Source organism: Neopsephotus bourkii, unplaced genomic scaffold (genome assembly GCF_033783945.1).
Source record: "Neopsephotus bourkii isolate Nb327-2 ecotype Australia unplaced genomic scaffold, CSIRO-AGI_Nbou_v1 NB_1181, whole genome shotgun sequence".
Taxonomy (NCBI): Eukaryota; Metazoa; Chordata; class Aves; order Psittaciformes; family Psittacidae; genus Neopsephotus; species Neopsephotus bourkii.
The window spans coordinates 3,268,783-3,296,065 of record NW_026901666.1 but is presented as its reverse complement, the minus strand read 5'-3'; the positions used below and the strand labels follow the sequence as shown (position 1 = coordinate 3,296,065).

Below are 27,283 nucleotides of genomic sequence, written 5' to 3'. Positions count from 1 at the left end.
CTGCCAGCGCAGGACTTTTCCAGGGCGACAAAGCCCCACCGCACCGTACGGGACAGCGCTATCCGTTCCTCTAACCACGCAACTCCTCCAGGGGCCTACAGCTATCCTCCGGCCCAGAGCGGAGCCGCGGACCCACCACAGCCTTCCGGCCGAGTAGTCCAAAGCTCCCGCTCCCAACTGCGGCCTTCCCCTCAGGCGGCGCCTACCACCACTGCGCTCGGGGCGGCGGGACGAACCCTGCCGCTGCGCGCCTCCTGCGGCCCACTCAGCACGTACCAACCCAGATCTGCTTAGGGGGGGGGACGGGGACGACACGATTGGGGAGGAGGACAATGAAGCCAAGCCTCCAGGAGGGAGCGTACCATCTGCCGCAGGGTGGAGGGGAGCGCGCCTACCACCTCCCAGCGTACTTGAACGAGAAGCGAAGAGATGCGGTGGCCGTCTTCCCCCCCTTTCCTTTACACTCCCTGGTGCCGCCCGGCTCCTAGTTCCCGCCTCCGGACCACGTGAGCTCTTTCCCAGCGTCCCCTCTGCTCTGCCCCCGCCGCAGCCACTTCCCCCCGCGCGAGCTCTTTGGCCCGCCGGGCCTGAGCCCGTTTCCCCGTCGACAGCGGCCCGCTCTCTCCGGGAGGCGTCTCTGCTCGCCGCCGCCGCGCTCCCGGCCCGTCGAGCCGCCTTTTCTTTGCGGCTCCCTCGCCCCAACGCGGGGCCTCTCTCTGTCCGCCGGGTTTTTGCCGCCAGCAGCGGTTCCGGTCGCTGACGGTAAGAGAGGCGGAGAAGAGCTTCTCACGGCTGGGCCGGCAGCCAGGATGTCAGGTGGGGACTCAGCGGCGGCGGCGGCGACCGCCTCCCCGCAGCCGCTCCCGTTTTCCTTGCCGAAGCCCCCTCCCCTCATGCAGCTGACGCCGGGGGACGCCGTCCGCCCTGTAGCTTCCGCCGCGGACCAATCGCCGAAGAGCGCCAGACTGGCGGGCCGACCGGATTGGCCGGCTGGGAAGCCAGTCAGCCTGCTGGCCCCGCTACTCCCGCCCCGCGGGGAGCCCGAGCCGCTCATGCCCTTTGGCCCTTCGTCGCGGCAGCCACTCAGAGGGCGGCTTCTTGGCAGGTGCAGTGGGGGCAGCCTGCTGAGCCCCTCGATGCGGCCCGGTGGCGTCGACCGTAGCTCCCTCATGGTGAGTGCGGGACAGTGGAGAGAGTCGGGCGGGCGCCGCCACGCTTTGTGGTGTAAACTGGGCAGAGCTGCGAGGGCACCCGGCCCGGGCTGGCTTCCGCCTCCGGAGGCGGCGCGTTGCCGTGGAGCCTTGCGAATGGGTGTGCGCCTGTGGGGTGTGGAGGCTTAGCCCTTCCCCCCGTAAGAGCCACCGCCACAACGACCGATGGGGAGCGGCGCTTGGTTGGCGGGTTCTTCAGAAAGTAAAAAGAAAACGTGGTTACACTTAGTGGAGGGACTGAGTGGATTCTAAGGTTGTTTACCTCGAGTTACTTGGGCAGCGCCTGAGACTCAGTAAAGGGGCAAGCTGCCTCTGCATGTCTTGTGAGACTCAAGGATGTGGTGGGGAGGTCAAGTGTTAGGTTCAGAAGCTTCAGACGTTTTTAGTTGGTTGTGATTTATGTGAACCAGCTTCAGAAAGTTTTCTGGTATTTCAAAAAAAGTAGAAAAATTCATTTTAAACATACAAAGAATAAGTATTCCCTTTTTTACCTACTAAGGACTATTCTAAAGTAGTATTTTGTTTAAAAGTAGTTCTTAAATTATTAAATTTGTGCACTTCTCTGACATACTTACTTATGTGTGTGTGTTATGTTCTTTGAAGTAAAATGGTTTGCAGGGTTTATTTTAGGGTAAAATCTGTCTAGAATAGAAAACTCTTAATGTTTAATGTGTTATGGTAATAAAAAGGTAGGAAAAAGTAGGAAAACTAGTCCATATCCATTTTCATACTAGCAGTGACTGCGCCAAGCATTAGAACAGCATCAGGATTCATGTTTTTAGGAGAATATGGGCACAGGGGTGGTAGTCAGTGTGGAAACTCTTTCAAAGTTGGACATTGATAATAGAAGGTGGTTTGTTTATCTGATTGACTTCTGTGCCACAGGATTACTTGTGTTAACTGTCCCTGTTTGTAAGAATGTTCCTGAATTTAGTCTGTTTTTTTGTGACAAACCGTAAGATGAAATATTTTGAGGGGTGGTTTTTTTTTTGTGGTTTTGGTTTGGTTTTTGGGGGGTGGTTTAGGTTTGCTTGGTTTTGGTTTTTTTCACCTGGGTGATGGTTTTGAAATTTTCAGATGGTTTTGTTAATTAGGATTAACTTTGGCTTTAGAGGATCTAGAAGAGCAAAGAGGATCTTGCTTGCTGAGTTGTGATACCAGTCTAAAATTGCCTAAATAACTTTCAGTTCAGTGTTGAGCACTGGTTTGTTACTAAGGCTTCTGTGGGGGTGCAGGTGGTTGGCTTCATGCTGATTTTTCTTGTTTGTTGCTGTCTTTCAGATGGGACACCCAGGCATGCCACATTATCCTCCCATGGGGATGCACCCCATGGGTCAGAGACCACCAAATATGCCGCCAGTTCCACACGGAATGATGCCTCAGATGATGCCTCCCATGGGAGGACCACCAATGGGGCAGGTAGGACAGCTTTACAGAACATTTTTGTTCTTGCTACCATAATTTACTTACTTCCATTAGGTAGTACCATTCCAGGTAATCCTTGAGGGAGGTGAGTCTCATGCAGTAGCTTACAAATGGTAAGGTTAAAGATTTGGGGTTTCTATCCATGCAGAAAGTCTTCTCATTTGTAACCTGTTATGTAACTTTAATTGTAATTAGCTGTTAACACAAATCCATAATTTGTTTTTTATTAAAGCTTTTTGGTGGTTTTCTTTAGATTTTGAAGAAGTAAGATCTTACTAATGCATACTAGAAGCAAAAGTAGTGGGGTGTTTTTTTTTCGCAGAGGTGGTAACAGTAGAGAACTTAATGTTTCTTTAATTCTTTTTTTAATTCTTCTTTAATTCTTGTAATTAAGTTTTGAATTTCTGCAGAATTCCTTCTTGAATCCTAGGGAGTGGTTTATAATTCTTCATACACAGTTGTTGCTAGAGCCATGTGATTGAAAAATGGACTTGGCCATTTAGATTGACAGGTGGCAGCCTGGGTTGACAGGTAGAGTAGCCCTAATCATACCTGTGGTTTTTGCAGCTTTAAAGGTTTTATTTTCAGAGATCATTTCACATGTGGTTTTAGTTAAATTTTGAATTTCTAAAATAAAAAATTATCTTTCTGGATATAATAAACATTCTAGTAATGCTACTTGTGAATGATGATTTACATAAGCAGAAATGGATTGTCATCAACTAGATCAGAAGAATAGAGTAGAACAGAGCAGACAGAGGATGGCAAGAAGGATAAGCCCTTTGAGAAGAGCCCACTAGGTCATGCTGACAACTTAGTGTCTTTCTTTGCAGTACCATGGATAGAACATGTGTCTCTTTAAACTGGTGTATAAAGGTTTGGTAGGAGTCTATTCAGCATGTTTTTTCAGCCTGTTAGAACTGCTGGTGTAAAAATAACACAACTGTAAAATATGAGGATTGTTAACAGCACAAGCTTTTGTGTTTACTAGGAACTTAAGTAGCAATTCTATTTTATTCCTCTACTTAACAGTTCTTTTGTGTCTTCTGTTCCACTGTTCTCACTCTCATGCATTGAATATGTCAATATTTAATATTTTAGTGTGCAGTATAGAGAACTCAGGACTTTTTGGCAGATGTAGAACAGAATAAATGGTATGATAGGGAGTCAGAGGCTCAGTTACCCAACAGCTTCATGGATGAGGTAGGATGGTGACATTCTCACACCGGACCTATCGTGCTGGAATTACCAGCCCATGTTGGTTTGTTTCCTTGGTCAGTAAGTTTTCTCTTCCAGCAGATACGAGAGGTTTATCTGTAAGCCTTTGCTGGGCAGGATGTTTTGTAGCTTGTTTTTCTCCCTTCTCAAGTGAACCCCTATAAAACAGGTGCTTTTCACAGATAATAGCAACAGCCTTCTGTCAGCATCATTCAGAGGAAGGTCTTTTGGAAAAGAATTCACTCTCATCCCCATTGTTTTTTTCCTTTGCTGATTGGCTTAGTGTTACGCAGAAGCTGAGCAGTGCTTGGGAGTTCTTCAGGACCTGAGGGTTTTTAAGGAGTTTCACTATCTCAGAGGCCCCTTAGTCCCAAGTAGAGGTGGGGCAAGAGTGCTTTCTTCTCCTGCTTCTACAGGATGGCGAGAAATAGGAGGGGCCGCCTTCCAGTCTTTCCTTCCTCCCTTGCCCTCCCAAGAAAACCTTGTGGATTTGAGGGTGGAGCAGTAGCCCTACCACATATCCCTCTCTCCACATGAGATGCAAGATGAGAGTGGTAACCTGATGCTCCCTGAAGATACAGGGGGATGGGGTCACTTGGCCAGCCTGCCAAGGACAATAAAGGTAAAGGGGCATAATGGAAAGGTTGAAGGGGGTTGGCTAACCTCTTTGGGATAAGTGGCCAAAAGTTTATGTTCATAATTACCTAAATTATATATTTGCTTATTTCACTACTTTTTAATGTTAGTTCTTAAAAGCCAGGATCAGCAAAATGTAACGGGAAATGGGCAAGGTATTAAACACTTTAAGTAAGCGTTTTTAACATCTTTTCAGTGCATTGCTTTAGTGATACGTAACTTGCACATAACTGTCCCTTTGAGACTATAGGCATAAATATTTGAGCAAAAGCTGCCTTATCTGAGCAGCAGTTCTCTGGTTTTTTGGTCTCACCTGACCACACAAGCTCATACAAGTCTAGACTCAGGCATTTCACTTTTGTAGCATGGTGTGTCCCCATTTACCAAGTTCTCGCTGTACATGCTATGTTAATATTGTACGTCTATATTAAGTTTTTTCCAGTCTTTTTAAAAAAGTTCAGAACTGGTTTAAAGGTTTGGTTATTTAAATTGAATAGCTCTCTTCACCTGGAAGTTGTTTGCAGAGCTTCATTCTTCTAGTGTCCCCGTAAAGTGTTTCTTCCTATTTGCAGAGGTAAGAAGAAAGGGAGATATGTTGGAAATTGTCAAAAAATGTGAGCAGAAGTAATCTTGGGCTTTAAGTTTAACTTTCCTTTGTTCACTTTGTTCCATGTGGTCTTGGAATTTTGCAGAAATCTTTCCCAAGCTTTATTTTTCCTGCTTTAACTCAGGATTTTGGTAATAGCTTATTAACAGATCATGCATGGTGTCTTTCATAGTTTAAATGGTTGGCTTATTAATAAATTTCATATCAGACTTCAGAATCCTGTAGATCTGTTATTCCTAATGTCACTTTTGTGGAGCGTAGTGAAGGGAATCGGGATACTACAAACCTGTCTGTCTTTGCCAAGGGCTTTTTTTGATTAAAACCTAGTACCAGATAATAAATAAAAACAACAACAAAAATAATAAAAGAATCTTCACATTTGTTTAAAGTATCATAAAATACATCTAAAATACTTTTTAATTATAGATGCCTGGAATGATGCAGTCAGTAATGCCTGGGATGATGATGTCTCACATGTCTCAAGCTGCTATGCAGCCTACAGTTCCGGTGGGTTTAACTTCACTTTCCTGGTTTTTGAAAGCTTTTTGTGGCAGTTGCTGTCAATACTTCAGTCTGGGGATGCCTTTGTTTGCTTGAACTAGATTATGAAAAAGGTATTGCTAATTGCAGTGAAGTTGTATCCAGTTCCTCAATTACTGTAAAAAAAAATTTTGTGTGAGAAGAACTGGTGATATTTGGTATCCTGTGGATTTTCAACAGTCTTTAAACTCTTGTCTGTATCTCTTTGTTTTTCCCTTCTGTTTTCTGTATGGATTCTGCTGGCCACTTCCCTTGTCCCTCACCTTCTTATAGCTTGGCAGGAGCCCAGTGTGGACTCTGGCTGTTTGGAGCAACAGCTGATTGTAATATCACTCTGTATCTGATTTTTCATGTATGTTTCTGAAATTCAACATATTTGAGACCTTGAGTAAAGTTTGCTGAAATCTTCAGAGGTATAAAGAAGTTACTTGGGTGGAAATAGAGAGGGTGGAGTTAACAAATTACAGATGAAATCTCTGAAGTGGAAAAAGCTACTTTTCTATAAACATAATCTTTTAGGAGATTTAAAATAGCTATAGAAGACCCACTTGAAAACAGTTCTGGCAGCTTAAATTTAGAAATAAATTAGTTTCTTTATTTTCTTGCCATGCAGATACTATATCCCCAAGTCCCAAGTTCATCCTTGTAGAACTTTGAATTTTCTATAGCACTAAGCACAAAACCTTTGCTACTGCATTTGTTGATTATTTTTGAAAATAAGTTGGTTAATACTCCACTTTTTTTTCTTTGTTAAGGGTTTGCTGGAAGAGTTCTTCAATTCATCTACTAAATAGTATGTGTGTAGCCAGATGTATTGTGCTAAACAGTCCATCTACCTTCTGGACTAACGAGAGAAAGGTCACAAAGATACAAGGTTTCTGTGAAATAAATGGGGAAGGGACTGTTAGGAAAAGGATGTAATGTCATATCAAATGTTGGCACATGCTAATTGACCAAGAATTCATACCAGAGGAGGGACATTAATTGTCTTAACAGTGGAGGAGAACTTAAATTTGGTGCTTGGGCTTTTGTCAGACAGTAGAGAATCTTCCCTGCTGGTTACAAGTTTGTTTCTCAGTGCTGGTCTCTGTTTAATGAAATGTGAACATATGTTGCAGCCTTAATGAAATTGAAGTCAGTAACTCCTTAGGGCAAATTCTTGGGAAGTGAGGTTCATTAGTTTTTGTGCTCACATAGCTACTTTCTAATGCACCAAGTAGTTTAGAAGCTACCAAGTAGATGGTAGTGATTTTCCTCTACTTCTCATACAGAAGTTGTTACGAGTTTCTGCCAAGTGATGCTCATAAAAATTTTTGAGATCATTTTAGACCTTAAGGGGAAAATCTTAGAAGTGCTATGGCCACTTGAGACCTAAAAGGTGAAGGAAACTAAAATCAGTCTGATCTTGAATTTTACTGTATATTTTTATGTATTTTGGCAAGAAGGCAAAAATAATTTAGCTTTCTAATACTGGATTAAGAATACATTTCAAACTGAATCAGTGGATATTTAGTATCTGGGGGCAAAGTAGCACAGTGAAGGGCTCCTGGTATTAATTCTGCCCTTAAACCCTTTTGTAGTGATGCCAGGACCTCACACGTTCTCGCATGTGTAGAAGGCATTTGTCTGTCATGGCAGCATCCTTGTACCTCTCTGGCATATGTGTACCACAGCCTGGAAAGTGCTTTAGGAAGAAAAGAAGGATTTTACCAATTCCTAATATAAAATTTTTAGATGTGTAAAAATTACTGTGATCAGCTTTGCAGCCCCGATTATTTGCTTGATAAACTTCATGAGATTATTGACTTGCTATAAATGTGGCTGCCTGATGGATAATATGTTCTCAAGTGAAAAATGTAATCTACAGCTCACTGAGGCTAAGTGGATGATCTGTACTGGTGTGAGGGATCTTTGGTCTTGGCTGTTTCATCCAAGAACGGTGGTCTTTCCAACCACTCCTGTGCAAGTTCACTACCTGTTGTGATCTACAAAGTGTTTACTTCCAGGAAGCTGATTAGAATCAGTGTAATTCCTAAAAATGCTTATTTCATTTAGTGCTGTTGTGCTACACAAATTATAATGGAATTTGGAGAAGTAAACGTAGGCACAAGTAAAGAAATGTCTTAGAAAGATTAGTTACTGGAGACACAAAATTAACTATGGCCTTGCTTAGCTGAGGTTACACTCACAGGCACTCACTGAGTGCAACTCTGTACACTCAGAGTTGCTGAAGTATTTAATATACAAAATGCATTTTAAAGGTGTAAAGTTTTTTGCCAATTGATCTGTTTTAGTGCTATTACATAGTATCACATATAATTGATCGAAGATGATTTCTACTTTTAACAAATTCTGCTTTTTTTTTTTTTTTACTCCTCAAGGAGTTTTCAGTTAATGGCTTGTAGAAGAGAGCTGAAAGACTAAACCCTGGCAAGAGATAAACCTGTAAGCTATATTGTTGCTTACAGAAGAAGAAACTGGGAAAACTATTTGAATTCTGTTAATCTTTTTCCTTAGGTTGAAAGAATTTCAAGAAGGGCATCTGTAAGAGCTTTGGTTATTTGCAGGGAGCCTTATGAATGCAGCACCAATACATTCAAAGGCTTCAGCCACGTGATTATAACAGTAGCCTACTAAGCTACTTGAGAGAAATTCAGAATCTTTTTTCCTCCTAACCTACTCATTTGGACTCATAGAACAGTTAGGGTTGGAAAGGACCTTAAGATCATCTACTTCCACCCCCCCGCCATGGTCAGGGACACTTTGCACTAAACCATGTCACCCAAGGCTCTGTCCAGCCTGGCCTTGAACACTGCCAGGGATGGAGCATTCACAACTTCCCTGGGCAATCCATTCCAGTGCCTCACCACCCTTACAGTAAAGAACTTCCTCCTTATATCCGGTCTAAACTTCCCTTATTTAAGTTTTAACCCATTACTCCTTGTCCTGTCACTACAGTCCCTAATGAAGAATCCCTCCCCAGCATCCTTACAAGCTCCCTTCGGATACTGGAAGGCAGCTGTGAGGTTTCCATGCAGCCTTCTCTTCTCCAGGCTGAACAGCCCCAACTTTCTCAGCCTGTCTTCATATGGGAGATGCTCCAGCCCCCTGATAATCCTTGTGGCCTTCCTCTGGACTTGTTCCAACAGTTCCATGTCCTTTTTATGTTGAGGACACCAGAACTGTACACAATACTCCAAGTGAGGTTTGGGAGATGAAGATGGGTACACATGCATGCATGGCAGGGACCCCCGGTGTAGTTTATTGTATTTATTGCCTTTTTGAAAAGTACCTTGATGTTCTTAATCACCTGTTTAAGAAGCAGTGATAATTAAGTGGGTGACAAGAAGCTAGGAATCCAAATAGAAGGTTATAGAGCATTTTGTTGCTAAAAGCACTCAGTTAGGTATGTGCATTATTTATTAATGATTTAACTATAGTTGCACTCAAGACTTAAATGTTGATTTTTATTTTTTCTGCAGCCAGGAGTGAACAGTATGGATGCACAAGTAGGTAAGTAGAAACAATTTATTACCATTTCAAAATATGTTACCAAATTAGGTGAAGTATTTAAAAAGACCCCACAAAACCCCCAACCAGATGAAAATCCAAAACCCTTTTCTGTAAACTGTCATTTAGTGTTTCAGTAGCTGACATCTTCATTAATTCCCAGATTTTTTTCTTTCAAACATTGATTAATTTATATTTTTTATATAGAAAAATAAAACAACCAAGCCCTTTTAATTTTGTTTGTTTTGTTTAGGTGTAGCACCTCCTGGAACTCAGGTATGTGAAAACCATTGTAATCGCAGTGTGGTGGTATGGCTTTAGAGGTTTAAAGGAAAACCTTGTATCTTGGTTTTCTTCTCATATAGAGCTTCTCTGCTTGTTTGACTGTCACTCTGTAAGTAATGTTAATAGTTAAAGTAGATGTGTTTTCTGTGCATTGAAATCTGTTTGTTTCTAGTTCTTCTAGTATGCAGGTCAGCAGTATGAGATGCTTCTTATAATATTTGTAGGTCTTTTTGCCCTGCCTGAGGAGCAAGTGAGTTGTAGCCTAGAGACTTGTTACCCTAACACTGACTGTTTTCAGATTCAGATCTTTGGGGGTGTTGGGCTAGAGAGTTACTTGGGGTGGACCTGGGGTGTTAAATGCACTGAAGAAGACTGAAGGTTGCTCCTCTTACTGTGTTCCTTTTTTTTTGTTTTTCCTCCCATACCAGTGAACAGTTCATAAACAGGCTTTTATTCTACTTAAATTTGGGTAACTTTTCACCTCTTAAAAATATATGAGTGTTTGCTTTGGCAGTTCTGATGAGTATAGCAGAATTTGGTAGTCAACGATTAAGTCTGCCTTGCTGTTCCTTAACTCACCTGCACTTAGTAGGAGAGATAGGTCAAAGTTCTGTTCAAAACTTTGTTCAGTCCCATGAGGCCTACTGGAACCTCTGTTAGTGTTGTCAGCTTACTGAGAATTTTATTACCAAACACTTTAGCAATAAAATGAGTAGTCTATCTAGTTTTCCATAATAATTCTGAAAGCCTTGTGTTTTGTGAAGAACATAAATTACTAACCTCAAAAGAATAGTTATTAACACCTCATCGGTTTTAAGCTAAATTGCTGACAAGTGGTAACTCTCTTCCTTCCATGCTCGATGTCTTGATGTTATTTGAAATTTGCCTCTCTTAGTGTCTGTGTCCATGTTTGTGGAACATGTTATGTTTGTTAACATTTATCAGTAGCTTAAATAGGAAAAAAAAATTATTGGCTAGGTTGTGTGAAAGGTGATTCAACACAGAATGAACTTGTAAGCAGGATGGTGGTATGCAGGCCAGACTTAGTTCCTTTGGTGATTTTTCAGTAGTTTTTCACCTTTCCACCAAATGGATGGGAAATAGCTGATGGAACAGAACTGATGCTATATATCTTAAAAGTGAAATTTTTGGATCACGAAGGAAGGTAACTTTGTATTGAGGTAGGCACATCATCTGGAAGTAATCTTGCATTGAATGATGACAAATAACTTTCAGTCACTATCAAAATTCTATTTAAAATTTTGTAAATATTTAATTACTTCTCTAGAAAATATCCCAGACATTTAACTTTGAGATTTTAAGAAAAAAATAGTTTAAATAACTAAGAAGCAGAAATCTGAGAAAATAAATCATGTGGCCTTGAAGATGCCCTGCTGTAAGTTTTCGGTTGTTGCTTTGAAATTTGAGGATCTTGTATGTAGCTTAATTATTAAATATTGGTGAATATCAGTTGGCCTTTTGTTCCTATGAGATTTGTATGCTGTGTAATTGAAAAAGGCAGTTGAACCTATAGGAAAGTTGTTTCTCCTCAGCCATATTCAGTAACTGAGATGGAGTAGATGGCTAAAGCTGCATTCTGCCAGTCCTTATTTCAGTGAGTTTATATAAGTTGTCACTGAAAAAGCAGTAGGAGGGTGCTCCCAAGTTCAGGCCAAACTCTTGAAGTCCGAATCTTCAGATAATTTTTTCTTAGTTTTGAGGACAGGGTGTGCTTCTGAGACTTTCACTTGCATTTGTCAGGACCTGACTGCATTCACTTTTGCTTTCTTTTATGATGGTAATTAGCTGCCTTGGATTGCTGAATGAGTGGGGAGAGACTCTTAACCTCTGTCACAGTTTCTTGAAAACAATACTGGATTAAATGTGTTCAAATTTTTGCATTGCTGTCTTTCCTTTGCTGGTAAATTACTTAGTATGCTTAATATACACATGCAAATGAAAAACAAATATTAACAAGAATGTCTTTTCAGAGCTCTGTTTTGTTTCGCCCTCAGACAACACATCCTGTAGTTTGTGCAGCCCAGCAAACCACCACAACCAACAGTTCTGTTAGTGAAGAGCACTCTAAACAGGTTTATCTTCTTTCCACTTGTATTTAACCTTTTAGTGGCTTTTGATAACATTTTGGTCAGCAGTTATTGTTCATCATTAATGGTGTCTTTTATTTTTTCCTAGAAATCTTCTACGTGGACAGAACACAAATCGCCTGATGGAAGAACGTATTATTATAATACTGAAACTAAGCAGTCTACATGGGAGAAGCCAGATGATCTCAAAACACCTGCTGAGGTAAACTAAATTCAGATGAAGATTGCTGTACTGTAAGTGTGTGAACGCCAGAATTTGGTAGCACAGGTATCGTGCATGAAGATAGCTGTGCCAATAGATCTTTTTCTAATGGGAGCAAACTCTTCAAACAAGAAATGCTGCAAAAATGTTTATATCATGATTCTTATGTTGGTAGTACTTGAGACTGCAAAATGGACAAACTCTTAACCATTTTCCTCAATCTTTTGATAAATTTTCCTTATGAAAAATATGCCATTCTTCAATTTTTAGGTAATTAATGTGTGCATTTACCACTGGCAATGATTTTCTTTGGGAAGAACATGCCTTGTATTCATTGATCCTTAAGTTATTTCTTGGTGTAGTGTTTGTGTCTCACTTCTAGCTATCCTTTTAATTTTAGAACAGCTTTTCGAGTTTGATTTTATGTATTTATTTTCTCTCCGTTAGCAATTGTTGTCTAAGTGTCCCTGGAAAGAGTATAAATCTGATTCTGGAAAGCCCTACTATTACAATTCCCAAACGAAGGAGTCACGCTGGGCAAAACCAAAGGAGCTTGAGGATCTTGAAGGTAACACTAGCAAAAATGAGTAGGGAGGGTGGCAGTGTGCTGCAGGCCGTTCATATCAAAGCATATCAGTCAGTAAATCTGCTGAAATAAACTGTATATAATACAGTTAATGCAGCCTGGGATTTTAATGAAGCAGTCTTGTCTCCTGTGTCATCATCACCATCCCTTTTTCCATTATACCCTTAGTTCTTCCTTATGTGGCAGCAGCATCAGCTCCCCCTCGTGTCCCTAAGCAGGAACAGGGTTATGGTGTAACCTGTTGTGGCTTGTTCCAGGGCTTCATGTATGCTCTCCCTCTGTTAGCAGTAGGTAATGCTTCAAGTCTTCAGTTTAGGGCTGTTGTGGAGTTGGGTTCATACATAGCCACCAGTTCTTTGGAAACTTGCAAGAACTTAGTAGGGTTTGTGATGTGGTTCGGGTTGATCAGGGAAGACTAGAGGCAGAATAGCAGCTGTACTAATCCTCAGTCACCTGGGATACTAGGGTAAAAGGATGCTGGACTTCTGTGATACAGTATAGGTTTTAATAGAGTAAGAATTGCTCTTTGTTTTGGTGTCTTGAAAGAATTTTGGAAACAGCAATGTATTTTATACTCTAAGCAGTAGAGATGCTGCTGCCCGGGTGCAGAACCTGGTGGTGAAGGTACACCGTGTAGATGCTCATGTACCCAAGTCGGGCCACTGAGGAACACCAGAACAACCAACAAGTGGATAAAGCTGCTAAGTTTGAAGTGGCTAAGATAGACTTAAATTGGCAACATAAGGGTGAATTATTTTTGGCTTGGTGGGCCCATGATGTATCAGGCCATCAGTGCTGGCTGGCTGCTGAAAGGCAAAATGGTGTGTAAGGCTTTGCTTGGGTATCAGTTAACTTCTAATTTTTTACAATAATTATTTGAGAAACTATGGTGTGGCGCAGATATTAGTAATTTTTTATTGCCCTTCTGTATCATAAAGGCGGTGTCCCCTTTTGTACAAACTTCATTTGATGTTCTGGTCCTGGTTTTCCCTTTTAGAATGGTTTTGTTTGGTATTGTAAGGTGATGAAATGTCTACAATGTCAGCTGGGGTAAGAAATTAGTATTTTTAGAAAAGTACTACAAAGAGTAAGCACCAGTGACTGTTAGAGTGAAAAAGGAGAGGTCTGTTTCAGTGAGCCTGATTTTTGTTCTTTAAACTAGTCTTTTAAAGTTGAAATAATTATTCAAAACCAGTAAGTTGTTCATTGTATATCCTGATCTTTCTTCAGTGGGATTTATGTGAATTTATTTCAGTCTTTAAAGGGTGCAAATATTGAAACTATTAATAGGAACAAAACTATTTAAAGCTATGCTTTTATTAAGTAGTGTTAACAGTAGTTTTTTACTGTGCGTATATAAACTATTTTAAACGCTGTATTTTTATTGTTTTCTCCCCCACTTTCTCCTCTAGCAATGATAAAAGCTGAAGAAAACAGGTATGTTTTTAATGGTATGCTAATGTTTTTTACATTAAGCTGCCTTTTGCTTAAAAATGGAATCACGTCCTTGAATCTTATAACATTCTCCTTGCAACTTTTCATTCCAACTAGTGGCTTAATATATAAAACCTCAAACAATGTATTCTAGGTTTCTTTTTAACTGAACTGACTGATCTACGTATGTGCAGTTTCAGTAAAGCATTTACTTTCTCTGAGTCAAGATTGTTTTGTGTTCTTCTGAGAAGTCTTTGTCACTAGACCTAAATCTTTTTGTGCTTAATTAAATTACTTAAACTATGTGCTTCCCTAAGCCATTAAGTTGTCCTGTGCTCATATGTGACTGTTCCTGTTTTCTGACACCCATAGCACAAAGACTGAAGAATCAACTCCAGCAATATCCACTCCAGCTGCTGCAGCAGAAGTGACAACCACCACAGCCACAACTGCTGCTGAAACTGCTGCAGCTGTTGCTACCACCACTGCTGCTACTGCAGCAACAGCAGCCCCTGAAGCAGAAACTGCTGCATCTTCCTCTGGGGTAGAAAATGAGAGTACTGGCACAGGCACAACTGAGGAACAGGGACAAGCAACTTCTACACCTGCTGTGCAGGAGCAGAGTGCAGAAAGTGCAGCTAACACAGATGACTCTATCAAGCAGGAGGCCTCAGCAGAGTAAGTGAAATGACAAAGCATGTGGCTTTGCTGCAGTTCCGTATTTTTTTCTAGGATCTGGTTAGTCTTCAGTTGTAGGTGGCCAGGCTTGTTTGACAGCATTTCTGCAGCAAAATGTGAGCATGAATCAGTGGTAGCAGAGAAGAATAATCAGTAACAAAGAGAGTAAGAAGTATTAAATGCTTTTAGAAAAATGAATGCCCTCCCTTTGCAAACCGTCTCCCTAAATTCTTAAACCCTGCAGAGAACATGAACATTTGCTAGATTTTTGATAGCTCTAATAGTTTCCCAGGGTAACATAATATGCTTAAATGTTTCCTCTTCCTGTGCAACTGGCTGTTGGTAGAAGAAAATGCACTACTAAATAGATCTGTATCTGTTCCAGCAGAAGCGAGATCCTTTGTTATTTAATAATGGAGAATTAATTATGTGGAGAGTTAAGCTTACATTTTTTTATCATTCAAGCAAAAAGAAATGTGCTTTGGGGGATTATAACCAGCGGAGATAATTAAGGACGAAAGGCATACTTTTAGGGACTCCCCTTTATAGTTTTATGTAATGCATATATCAATATTCCTGCTAAATTTAGGTATTAATTTTGTGAAACCTTTCTAGATAACTTGAGCAGGTAGCTAATTGCATAAGTGGTAATAACTTTTCTGAAACAGAGTTTGTTTGGGGGTTGGTTTTTTCACTTGTGTATGGTAACTGTAAGGAAAAATCTTGTACAAATTGTGCTCTTAGATGTAGCATTATTATTTTCTTTTGTGTTGCTATATAAAAAACATCTGATTATGATGGTTTGTGACTCTTCAGTGTCTCTAATTGAAGTAATACTTAAATGTTAAAATTACTCATTTCTGTATATAGTGCTGCTTTAAAAAAGGAGGACGATGATGCCCAACCAGTTAAAAAAACCTACACATGGAATACAAAGGAAGAAGCAAAGCAAGCATTTAAAGAACTGTTAAAAGAAAAGGTATTTTGGTCAACTATTCTTAATGCATTACTGAACTGCAAAAACTGCATTTGTCAGAATGGTTTTTTGTTGAAAAATTCTTCACTGTTATGGAAGAGGACTTTTGTACTAGACAAGAAATGAGGGAAAGAATACTACGGTGAAAAAACACACAGTTTTAAACTTTTTTCTAGCTCTTTGGGTGAGTGGGGAAGTGCTGAATTTTCATCGGGGCTCTCAGTTCATTTTTTTTCTTATTTTCTTCCTTTTACATGATCCCCACAGTCAGGCAAACTTGTAATCTGGTCTTTGTCAAAAATTCAACCTGGAACAGAGAGTGATTTGACGGACAGCTTCACTAGATGCTTCAGTGACAGACAGTGTAGAGGTCCATATGGAAGAAGGATGAAGTGTTAGATTTCGTTTCTGTGGCTAGTCTGATTTAAAGACATTTTTTTCATTACTGTGAAGTAGTAATTCTAAAACTGTATTTAAAGTGTTGCAGAAATTACAGTTCTCAATATTTTTGCCTGGCAGTGAGGTACGTTTCTGATAAAAGTGTCACCTGATCGCTCGAGACCTCTATTTCTTACCTTTGTTCTAAAGATGGAGATGAAGTGAGGGTAAAAAGAAACTGGGCTTGGGTTTTCCCTCAGGTGTATGGGGTCTGTTTGTGTTCTGTACAGTGAGTCAACATGGTTTTATAGTAGACAAAATTCCAGAATTTATTGTAGAAGCACCAATAATCCCAAAAGTGCCATGTTTCATTTCCATGTTCACTGTTAATAAAATCTAAAAAAATAAATAAATTTCCCAGAGTATTGTTCTAACCTCAAAAGTATAGTGCTTTTTATTCCCTAAGGGATTTTTTTTTTAAAGGAATTGATCATTGTTGGATGTTCATTTCAAATGTAATTAGTTAATGATTTTCTGTCTTCACAGCGGGTACCATCCAATGCTTCTTGGGAGCAAGCTATGAAAATGATCATTAATGATCCTAGATACAGGTACTGCTTGGTTCTTTCCTCCTTAGATTTCTGACAAATACTATTTTAGGTAGTTTGACTTCACTGACATAGCTCCTGATTGTTTTAAAAGGTATTTGTGCATTTGTGAATGTGTACCATTGGCAGGGAATTTTGTTCCTTTCCTGTGTAAAGAAATGCAAGTCCTGGGTTTAATTTCTCATGTGGAAAAGGCGTGACAGTTGTTGGTTGTGTTTTATGTATATTATTTTCTTTGGAATAAAAGCATATGTTTACAAGGATGGAGCTGAAGAGTTTCTAGGTTACTTTGGAAATGAGTGACTGCTATAAAAATAGGCAGAAAAGATTGATATCAATGATAAAAATAGTGTTGTAATGTGTAAATGTAACCTGAAAGCATGATAGTAGCTTGTGTTTTATTATTAACTGCTTTTATTAGTAAGTACTGGTTTTATTGGTTTTTTTGTAATGATTTTCCAGTAATCTTGAGGGAGAGACAGGATGATGACTAGGTACTTATGTTCTGTTTGGTTTTGTCTCAAAAATCTGGATTATTAGAATCTGTTGTTTCTTGGTTCGTTTGGTTTTGCTTTTCTAATTTAATTCCATTTTGTATTATTGACATTGTTTTCCTTTTCACATAAAGTGCTTTGGCAAAATTAAGCGAAAAAAAGCAAGCATTTAATGCATACAAAGTACAAACAGAAAAGGAAGAGAAAGAAGAAGCAAGATCAAAATACAAAGAAGCTAAAGAATCCTTCCAGCGTTTTCTTGAAAACCATGAAAAGATGACATCCACAACAAGATACAAGTAAGACCAGTATTAAATGAAGTTCTAGCCTTTCCTAGCTTCCCAAGTTAATAATCAAATCTTGCTGGCTTGCTCTTAGTGAATGTTAACCTTAGTATGTGTTCAGCCTGGAAAAGGCTGTAACTGAAATTCTTATATGAGCACAAAAAGTCTCATTTTCATAAAATGTGTTTTAAGACCCAGGCAAAAAGCCAATTCATGAGTGGTGTGCTGATGATAGCGAGTTGGGCTTCTAGTAAGTAGAAATGAAAGATACGTAAGAGAGGAGTTTCATATTACACCTGCCATTAAGAGTGAAGTAGTTCTGATAACTTGTTCATGGAAGTTCATGACCAAATGGATATGCATCTAATAAGCTTGTTGCTGAAAATTTTGTAGCTCTGATCTCATAGGATGCTTGCTATGACAGTGACCTGAATATGTGCTCCCCCTCAGAAAAGGTACTGGTGCAGTGCACTGCAGGTGAACTTCCACTGCTGTGGAGAGGTGTGTATAGTGGCATTGGCTTTAATTTTTAGCTTTTACCTTTGTTAGTAAGAGATAAAAAGGTTTCACAGAAAAAGTTTCCCAAGAGAGAAGATTGGAGAAATGTCATACAGCAGTATTACTGCTTAGAACAGAGTTGATTAACCTTATTGTAAGCTGATGGGACAGTTTAAGTTGGTGTTTACCAGTAAATGATTGTATGCTTTTTTGTTGTTTTGCACAGAAAAGCTGAGCAAATGTTTGGGGAGATGGAAGTCTGGAATGCGATATCTGAGCGTGATCGTCTTGAAATTTATGAAGATGTCTTGTTTTTTCTGTCTAAGAAAGAGAAGGTAACTTTCAACATTGTTATCTGTAAGATAATTTGTACCTCTTAGTAAAGAAATCTTGCAAGCACTGCAGTTCTGAATGTTGGTCAGAGACAGTCAAAATCCTCACAGCAGGGGACGAATCTAGGAAAGGCTTGGAGAGCCAAATGAGAATGTTTCTGTGTTGGTACGAACCATGTGCTGCTCACAGGTTCCAGGGTCTGTTTACCCTCTCTCCAAAGGGTGTTAGAAAAGAATTTTAGCAAGATGTGATGGGGCAAGGGCACAAGTCAAAAAGCACTGGTGGGCTCTTGGAAACTATGACTTATTTTGTAGGTGTGAATCTAGAGACAGTTGTGCTGTGTTTCTTACTATACAGTACAAAAGGGGTGTTCAGTAGAGTTAGTGAGCAGAAGGTGATGAATCCTTACCTAAGCAAGCTGCTGGAAGTTCTGTTCTTGCACAGTACACAACTGAAGATGAGCTCCATTTTGCGAGCTTTTCACAGCTTTCAGGAGCAGTCAGAGGTAACAGTACTGAAACAGTTTATCTCTGGATGCAAGCAGCCATAGTATGTAAGAATTCCATGTAGATCCAATTAGTATATGTTTCTTTACATATAAATGAAAGGTTATTTTTTTTATTTTCTTGCAGAACAGACTTGAGGGGTCATGTATTTTTGCCTACACAACCTCAAATTTAACAACAAAAAAAACAAAATAATGGTGTTTTCTCCTCAGGAACAAGCCAAACAGTTACGAAAGAGGAATTGGGAAGCTTTGAAGAATATACTAGATAACATGGCTAATGTCACTTACTGTACCACTTGGTCAGAGGCACAGCAGTATCTGATGGACAATCCTACATTTGCAGAAGATGAGGAACTTCAGAGTATGTAGAAAGTCTTACATGTTTCTTTTGAGAGGGGGAACGAATTTGTCTTTAGCAGTAAGGACTCCTGACTGGGTATGGCTTGCTCTTGCCCACTTCATAACTGCTCTGACAGCTGCTGAACAGCCTCTGTAAAGGACCCTGTTTTGTTTCATTCCTAGGAAACAGATGTCAGCTTCAAAAACCCTTACTGATTAATCTTAATGACTAAACAAAGGATGCATTTCTTCAGGACGGAATTGAATTGCCCTCGTAACTGTTAGCCTTTGAAGTATTATTTGACAATGTAATCTGTGTTGCAGATACTTGACTGAGTGAAGTTTCTGAGAAAAGTAATTGCTTTTAACTCCTCTAGAGTAAGAAGGCAGTTTTTCCATTATGAGCACATTTTCTCAAAAATGAGTCAGCATAGCTGTTTACAGAGCTGCTAAAGCATTTGACAAAGATGCTCTGTGTTCTGTGTTTAAGATGCCTGTGGCAATGTGGGGAGATACACAAGTGCTCATCCCCGACACTTCTCTTATAAAGTACCTTCTGTGTTCTTTATTGGGAATGCAAATTTATCCATGTTGGGGGAGGCAGAGTTTTGCTACTGCAGAGATACTCATGCATTTCAGTGCTCAGTGAAGCTTCTACTCACAGCAACAATCAGCAACCGTTATAGTAACAAATTCTTTACAGTTAGAGGGAAGAAATGCCTAACTTTTATTGTTATCACTCTTGTTATCTTTGCTAGACATGGATAAGGAGGATGCACTGATCTGTTTTGAGGAACATATCAGAGCATTGGAAAAAGAGGAGGAAGAAGAAAAACAGAAGAGTCTGCTTAGAGAAAGAAGGCGGCAGCGTAAAAATAGAGAGTCTTTTCAGGTTGGTGGACTTTGTTGTGTCCTAGAGGTGTCACGTGGTTAGATATTCTGTGCAAGCTTTTAATTTCTTAGGGTGGGCTGACAGGTGCATGTATGTCTTTTATCAACATTGTAGCATTTTGTCTGCTGCGTAATACAGCTGCTTGCCAGAAAACTCCAAGTTTAGGGGAAAGGAAAATAGGTTAGAATGGAAAACAAATGCAATTGGAACATTGTAAATGGTGGAGGAAGGCAGGAAGAAATGATGATGTATAAAATGATTTTTTTAATTGCATTTTTAACAAAAATGGAATTCTAGTTATTAATAGGATCTATTCCAACTGCTAGCCAAGTTAAAGGATGATGAGTGACTACAAATTTCCATTTCATTTGTATTTTGTAGCTATTTTTAGATGAACTGCACGAGCATGGACAATTACATTCAATGTCTTCTTGGATGGAGTTGTACCCAACAATAAGCTCAGACATCAGATTCACTAATATGCTTGGTCAGCCTGGTAAGAGTACTGTCTCTTGCAGCCCTGTAGAAAGTAAGGCAAAGGTCTTGGATTTGGGGTAGTTTAGAGCAGGGTTATTTGTATATTTTTCTAAGTGTCTAAAAAAGTGCAGCTCTTGTATTAGAGCTAGCTTTTGACTTATCTAGTTTTTTCATCAGGATCCACAGCACTTGATCTTTTCAAGTTTTATGTTGAAGACTTGAAAGCACGTTACCATGATGAAAAGAAGATAATAAAAGATATCCTAAAGGTGAGAGGGGAAAATGCTCCTTTAATGTGGTTTCTTCTTTTAATGCCCAGTTCATCTTTCAGATGAATTCTTTGCTGTTCATTTGGGATATGATTTCACATTGCATCCATGTCACCTGCGTTAGCGCTGAAGAGAGAGTTCCTGAGTTGCCTGATGCCAAATAAGTGTTTTTTCTTACAGGACAAAGGATTTGTGGTTGAAGTGAATACTTCCTTTGAAGATTTTGTTACGGTCATCAGCTCAACTAAAAGAGCTACTACTTTAGATGCAGGAAATATCAAGCTGGCTTTCAACAGTGTAAGTATTAATATATAGGAATGTTCAAAAACTTGCAATACAAAATCTCTTGTTAAAACAAGAATTGGCACTTATTTTTACTTAGACTACTTTCAGAATACTTGAGAGATGCTGTGCTTGGGAGTTGCTTATCCTCATATGAGTTCCCAAAATAAGGATTGCAGAGGTATATCTTTATTCAAAACATAGCATTACTTAATTCCTACTATGGAATTTCTCAAGTTGAAATGTGTATCTCATTTTTACTTTCCTCATGAGGGAATATTTTTGTCTGTGTGTTTCTGTAGTTCTTGCTTGCATGATGTGTTAACTCTGAGATTCTGTTTGAGAAACAGCAGTTGCATGCTTTAAAAATAAATAATTGGTTAATTTTCCTGTGAGCCCAAGTGACTAATAGAAAATTCTAAAGGCGATCTATCACTGGGCTTTCCAAAACTTGCATGGAACTGAATTACTTGTCTTTCATTGTGGTATCCTTCAAGCAATCTTATGACTTCTGTTTGATACAGCTGCTAGAAAAGGCAGAAGCCCGTGAAAGAGAGAGGGAAAAGGAAGAAGCTCGCAAAATGAAGCGAAAAGAGTCAGCCTTCAAGAGTATGTTGAAGCAAGCTACTCCTCCAATTGAATTGGATGCTGTCTGGGAAGATGTATGTATTGTCACTGAGTTATGCAAGTCTTTCCAAATAGATCTAACAGGCTGTTGCATCCCAATGCTTTTACAAGTAAACCTGGGTTCTCTAAGCTCAAGGTGCAACTTACAGTCGCGTAAAAATTGTCTTGCCATTTATTCAGTAAAAATCGAGATTTGATGGGAATAACTTTATTGACTGATACTTTCATTTGGATACAATTTATAGCAAAACCTCTCAAAAAAACCAAACCCAAACAAAACCCCCCAAGCAAACAAGCATCTTGAACAGCAGCAAACAACGCCAAAACTAAACCCAAACAAATCCTTAAAAAGAAAAGAAAAAAAAATCATACAATGTCCCAGACTTAAATTAAATGGAGATAAAGCACTCCGCTTGCTTAGAAATCTGTAATCTTGTTCCGGTCAAGGTAACCTTTAGAAACCTCTCAAAGTATACACTGTATAGAAAGTACATGCTGTAACAAGCATGTGGCTTAAATGGCACATGCCAGAAGAACAGTCTAATTCTGTCTCATAAAGACTGGTTTTGAAGCTGGCATAAAATCCCCAATGTTTAGCCTTGTAACAGTAGAGTGGCTTTTTCACCTGATGAACTTGTGTCTCTATTGTGTTTATTTGTGACTGGGTGTATTTCATATTAGTATTTCATTGTTGCTCTTCTTACAGATCAGAGATAGATTTGTGAAGGAACCAGCGTTTGAAGACATCACTCTGGAGTCTGAAAGGAAAAGAATATTTAAAGATTTCATTCATGTACTAGAGGTAATTTTTATTTTATCATGATCAGAGGGTATACAAAATAATTCTTGATTGGTTGACTCTTAAATGGTGTAGGAAGGGAGAGGGATTTAACAGAATTGTACTGATTTCTGTTTGTGTATTACCTGATGTTGTAGTGTAGGTGTATTACCTAAAACTAACAGATAGTAAAACTTCATTGTAAAAGGAAGGAACTGAAGAAATGTGTTAAGAGTTACTTGATATTCTTTAATACTTTAAATCTGCTTCCCTACAAGAATTTTCAGAAGTTAACATCAAGATTTCCTGGTTTATTTTTAGCAATATCGTTCAGTGCTGTGACTTCATACAAAACCTGATGAAATGGGAAATAAAACTTCTGCAGTATTTTGTTCACTGTGTATCTGGAACTTCAGGAGCATACTGAGCACTGCAGATGTACTTTACTATTTTAGCAAATTTTTGCTGATGTCCAAAAGGGATGATGTAGTTCAGTTTCATTCCTAATTTTGGGGTGGTCCACAGTAAGTGTTGAGCTGCAGAAGATTTGACAAGCCGTTCTTGTTAAATAAGGTGCTGTTTTCTCCTGGATAATGCTAGATTTGGTTTTGCAGCAGGTGCTCTGTGGGGTTTTTGTTCCAGTTCCTGGGGTTTGTAAGAGGTTTTTTTAAATGGCTTAATTTCAGAATTTCAGATTGGCAGAGCAAGGCATGCAGTGTGTTCTAGGCCATTTTGAGCAGTGGTTTTAAATGGGAAACATTGAAACAGGGTTCTAGGTAATAGAAGTTGTGTGCATCTGTGCCTGTACGTTTCCTTATTCCTGGACGCTTCTTAGGACAACTTTAACATGGGAATACTGGTAGCGGTTCATGGGGTTTGTTGCAATGAATGTGTTATTACGTGGGGTTTTTTTAACCACTGCTAGCCATAGATGCCTTTGTGGGTGATGAGAAACATCGTTAAGTTTCTTGCTGTGTCCTGTAGACAGACAGTGATAACATTTCTCTTCTCTTGTCCTCTAGCACGAGTGTCAGCATCATCATTCAAAGAACAAGAAACATTCTAAAAAGTCTAAAAAACATCACAGGAAGCGATCGCGTTCTCGCTCGGTAAGATGTCCCACAGCTTAAAATCTGCTTCTGTAACCGTCTGTAATGCTGTGTTCTTACTGACCACATTGGGTTCATGTCTCAAGGGCTCAGAGACTGAGGATGATGACAGCCATTCAAAGAAGAAAAGGCAGCGTTCAGAATCCAGATCAGTTTCCGAGCGCTCTTCCAGTGCAGAATCTGGTACGAGATTTTTCTTGTTCATTTTGAAATAAATGTTACTTTTATTCCGAGTCCTTATAATTTTGCTAATTGTGATTGTGCTGCTTTCTGTGTCTGCAGAGAGAAGTTACAAGAAGTCAAAAAAACACAAGAAAAAGAGCAAGAAGAGAAGACATAAGTCTGTAAGTACAATTGGCTTCAGCTGGCTAATGGACAATCTGACACCTTATGGTTTCAGTCATCATTTTTGGGTATCTAGTCAACTCTGGTGAGATCCCCATTTGGAGTACTGCATCCAGCTCTGGGGTCCCCAGCATAAGAAGAATGTGGACCTGATGGAGCAAGTCCAGATGAGTCCACCAAGATGCTCTGAGGGCTGGAGCACCTCTCTCTCTTATGGTTACAGGCTGAGAGAGCTGGGCTTCTTCAGTCTGGAGAAGAGAAAGCTCCAGGGAGACCTTAGAGCAGCTTCCAGTGCCTCAAAGGGCTAACAAGAAAGCTGGTGGAGAGGGGCTTTTGACAAGGGCAGGTAGTGATGAGAGAATGGGGGATGGCTTTAAACTGACAGATGGGAGATTTAGATCAGATACTAGGAATAAGCTCTTCCCTGTGAGAATGCTGAGGCCCTGGCACAGGTTGCTCAAAGAAGCTGTGGCTGCCCCATCCCTGGCAGGGCTCAAGGCCAGGTTGGACGGGGCTTTGAGCAACCAAGTCTATTGGAAGGTGTCCCTGTCTGTGGTGGGGGGGGTTGGAACCGGATGGTCTTTAAGGTCCCTTCCAGCCCAAACCATTCTGTGATTCTATGATCTGTAATCATCCAGCTGCCTTTGTAATAGGGACTGTGTGAGACCAGGTTGGAGGGGAGGGTAACATAGTAGCTTTCTGTTATATATACCTTAATATTAAGCCATTTAAGATTATTAAATTGGGGAGCTTAACTGCAACCGTGCAAGCAAGGTGTAAAGCATTGCACTAGCAGCTTGATATTTGTAGTTTATCATGGCAAATCTTGGTGTTCACTTTTACTGTGGAGACCTGTGAAGGTACCCAGCCATCTTTACCTTCTGCCTAATGCTGGGTTTCATTCCTTTTGCCTGCTTGTGTGTCAGGGTCACATTAGAAGTTCTGGATCATCAAAACAATGTGAAGAGCAGTTGAGGGCAAAGAATATATTTTTGTCCTGGGTAAAGAAACCAACTTGGGTCTCTGCTCTCACACTGGTTGCAGAAATCTTTAGAACTGGTCTGTTCTTTTGTGCCTTTCACTTAGAAGCAGTTAGCTGTACCTTTCAGCAGACAGTGTCCATAGCGAGAGGGGACATTAACAGTTACCTGTTGAGTAAGATATTAGTACTGAAGGGTTCTGGGACAAACAGGTTCACATAAGCTTAGCCACACTGGGATGAAATGTGGAATAAAGCCACCATTGTGCCACCTGATCCCTCGCAGTGTGGTTAATATCCAGAAAAAGCCAATCAGCTGTGTGACAGAGAAACTTTACCCAATTTCACCCTTTCTGGAGATCTTGCTGAACAGACGACAGTTGTGCTCAGGAGAAATGTAGATGTACCTACCGTATGGCATCCAGCATGCCCCGATGCTGCATGCTCTGGGAATGGTGAACATTCTTTGGTATTGAACAAACTTCTCTGCTTCTCAGATCACTTCAGTGACCTTTCTTGCATTACTTCTGTGATGGTTAATAAGATGTACTTAATTAGTAACCACACAGTTTTCCTAATATAGTCTATACTGATACGAAGTCAGCTGGTTTAAAGGTGTGGTTATTCTACAAATAAATATTTAATGTATTTAATATTTCCTCCTTATTTACACAGGATTCGCCAGAATCAGACATTGAACGAGAAAAGGACAAAAAAGAAAGAGAGAGGGAGAGCGAAAAGGATAGAGCTAGGCAAAGATCTGAATCAAAACATAAATCTCCTACTAAAAAGCGACCTGGAAAAGATTCTGTAAGCTTTCTTGTTTTTATCTGGTGCTTTACAGGCATAATGTAAGGTGCTAGAGCTTTGTTTATGTCCTGCTTCCGTTTTTATATATATATATATATGTATGTATGTATATACACACATACAAAAAAAGTACCAAATGCAGCACCTGCCCTCTAGCATTTTAGTAGCTGCAGTGCTGGGCTGACACTGGGAGGAAATCTCAGTGGAACAAAGTTCTGCAGTCCTTGTACTTTTCAAGCTGGGAAGTCCTGTGGGAGCATGTTTGTGACTGCAGTCCTGCCTTTGGCTGCCATGCTGTGCTCTCTGGCTTGTTTTGGAGGGGTTTACAACAGTGTTTGAGAAGACGCGTCCAAGTGTTTGAATGAAAAAGGCAAACTGCTCATGGTTCAACATTTTTGGGGTCTCTTGGAGGGGGAGTTTTTTTGCCTTGCTCTGGTTTAGATTGCGGTGGTGGTGGCCTCCTCCCAGGTAAAGCCCCATTTACTCCACCTTCAAGAAGAGATGTCAGGGCAGGTGTCTACTTCTTACATTATTGTCTTAAAATAAGCTGCTTGGGCCTCCAGCTGCCTTTGGGAAATGCAATGACTTGGCCTAATGTGGGCATTTTCTGAGAACTCAGGTTTGAGCTTGGGTGTGATAGAGCAGTCTACAGGAGGACCGGGGCTTAGCTTGCTGTGCCTCCTGTGCCCTCCCTGCTTGTTCTGGCTGCCGCTGTCAGGGCTCCTGAGCATGACACGAGCAGCCTCCTATACCTTGTGCTCCTGTATTGCTGCCATGGCACTGGGGTAACGGCTGGGCACAGATGGCACCACTGATGACCAACATGACCTGGAAGCCCCATCGTTCTTGCCACTAACTTTGCTTCTTTCTGTAGGGGAACTGGGATACTTCTGGCAGTGAACTGAGCGAAGGGGAGTTGGAAAAACAGAGGAGGACTCTTTTGGAACAACTGGATGAAGATCAATGAAAGCGTTATTTATACCAAATATGTTTACATTGTGGCATAATAAAAGAAACCAATGTCTAATTCAGGACGCGGGTTCTGATATCCTGAGTTCCATTGCTGAAATAACAGTGGGTTTTAATTTTACCGCATCAATGTATTTGAGTACTACTATTATGGGCCTGGCATCAAATCTAGAGAAGCAAATGAAATTCCAAGTGCAAAGCCGAGTGTCCGTCCTGGAGCTGCCAGGCAGCACAGGTGCTCTGCTCACCACGGAGGGAGTGCTCCACAGGGAACACTGCCAAGGAAGGCGGCGCGGTGCTCACTGGATCTTGTCTGCAGGCCCAGGGACGTGTTGGCTTCTTCCTAGCAAAGCATCGCCTCAGTCTGGTCCTTCCTAGAAAGGTAGTAACACTGATCGTCTGGTCCATGTAGGCAGGTAAAACTTCATTTGTAGAAAGAGATTCTTAATATAGTTTCTTGTGGTTTAATTTGTTTGATGGATTTGTGCTTATTTTGGGGAAGGGAAGGCAATGGGATTAAGGAATACAGTTCTTGATCTGTACTGCTAAAACGTACCCGCTGTCACAATTGCTCTTTTGTGAACTGCATCCCTGGCCAAGCCACATGTAAGCTTTTGTACAGACACCTGGCATCTGGCTCAGGCTTGAGTCTGATACTGTCTGAGTGAGTTTTTCCAGTAGATTTTCAAAGCTCTGGACCTGCAGTTGATGGCGATGTTGACTGACGCTCCCTTGCGGTGCCAGCAGGGGGGTGCATGCCTCACGACTGCCTTGGGTTCCCCTAAAACCCCATTCCGAGCAGCCATGGGCATTACATCAGTGTTTATCTCCACATGAACAAGATTTAGTAATAAAAATCACTGTAAATTAATCGCAATGTGTTGCCTT

General features: G+C 40.4%; 1 protein-coding gene across 3 annotated transcripts; it reads left to right on the top strand.

Moving 5' to 3' along the window:
* The first annotated feature begins 498 nt into the window (after nucleotides 1-498).
* On the top strand, nucleotides 499-27,266 carry PRPF40A (pre-mRNA processing factor 40 homolog A). Of its 3 annotated transcripts, none has more exons than XM_061363764.1 (26): nucleotides 499-1,172; nucleotides 2,493-2,630; nucleotides 5,524-5,604; nucleotides 9,120-9,150; nucleotides 9,401-9,423; nucleotides 11,448-11,525; nucleotides 11,629-11,742; nucleotides 12,190-12,310; nucleotides 13,741-13,765; nucleotides 14,135-14,440; nucleotides 15,311-15,419; nucleotides 16,341-16,405; nucleotides 17,031-17,195; nucleotides 17,905-18,013; nucleotides 18,730-18,880; nucleotides 19,617-19,750; nucleotides 20,132-20,246; nucleotides 20,405-20,496; nucleotides 20,677-20,793; nucleotides 21,303-21,440; nucleotides 22,112-22,207; nucleotides 23,206-23,292; nucleotides 23,379-23,475; nucleotides 23,575-23,636; nucleotides 25,292-25,426; nucleotides 26,301-27,266. In XM_061363764.1, the coding sequence occupies exons 1-26, from the start codon at nucleotides 810-812 to the stop codon at nucleotides 26,391-26,393; spliced, it is 3,045 nt and encodes a 1,014-aa protein (XP_061219748.1). In that variant the 5' UTR covers nucleotides 499-809; the 3' UTR covers nucleotides 26,394-27,266. The 3 variants fall into 3 exon arrangements, with proteins under 3 accessions (XP_061219748.1, XP_061219747.1, XP_061219746.1); XM_061363763.1 differs by having other exon boundaries at nucleotides 11,424-11,525; XM_061363762.1 differs by having other exon boundaries at nucleotides 11,424-11,525; nucleotides 20,393-20,496.
* Nucleotides 27,267-27,283: the final 17 nt, after the last annotated feature.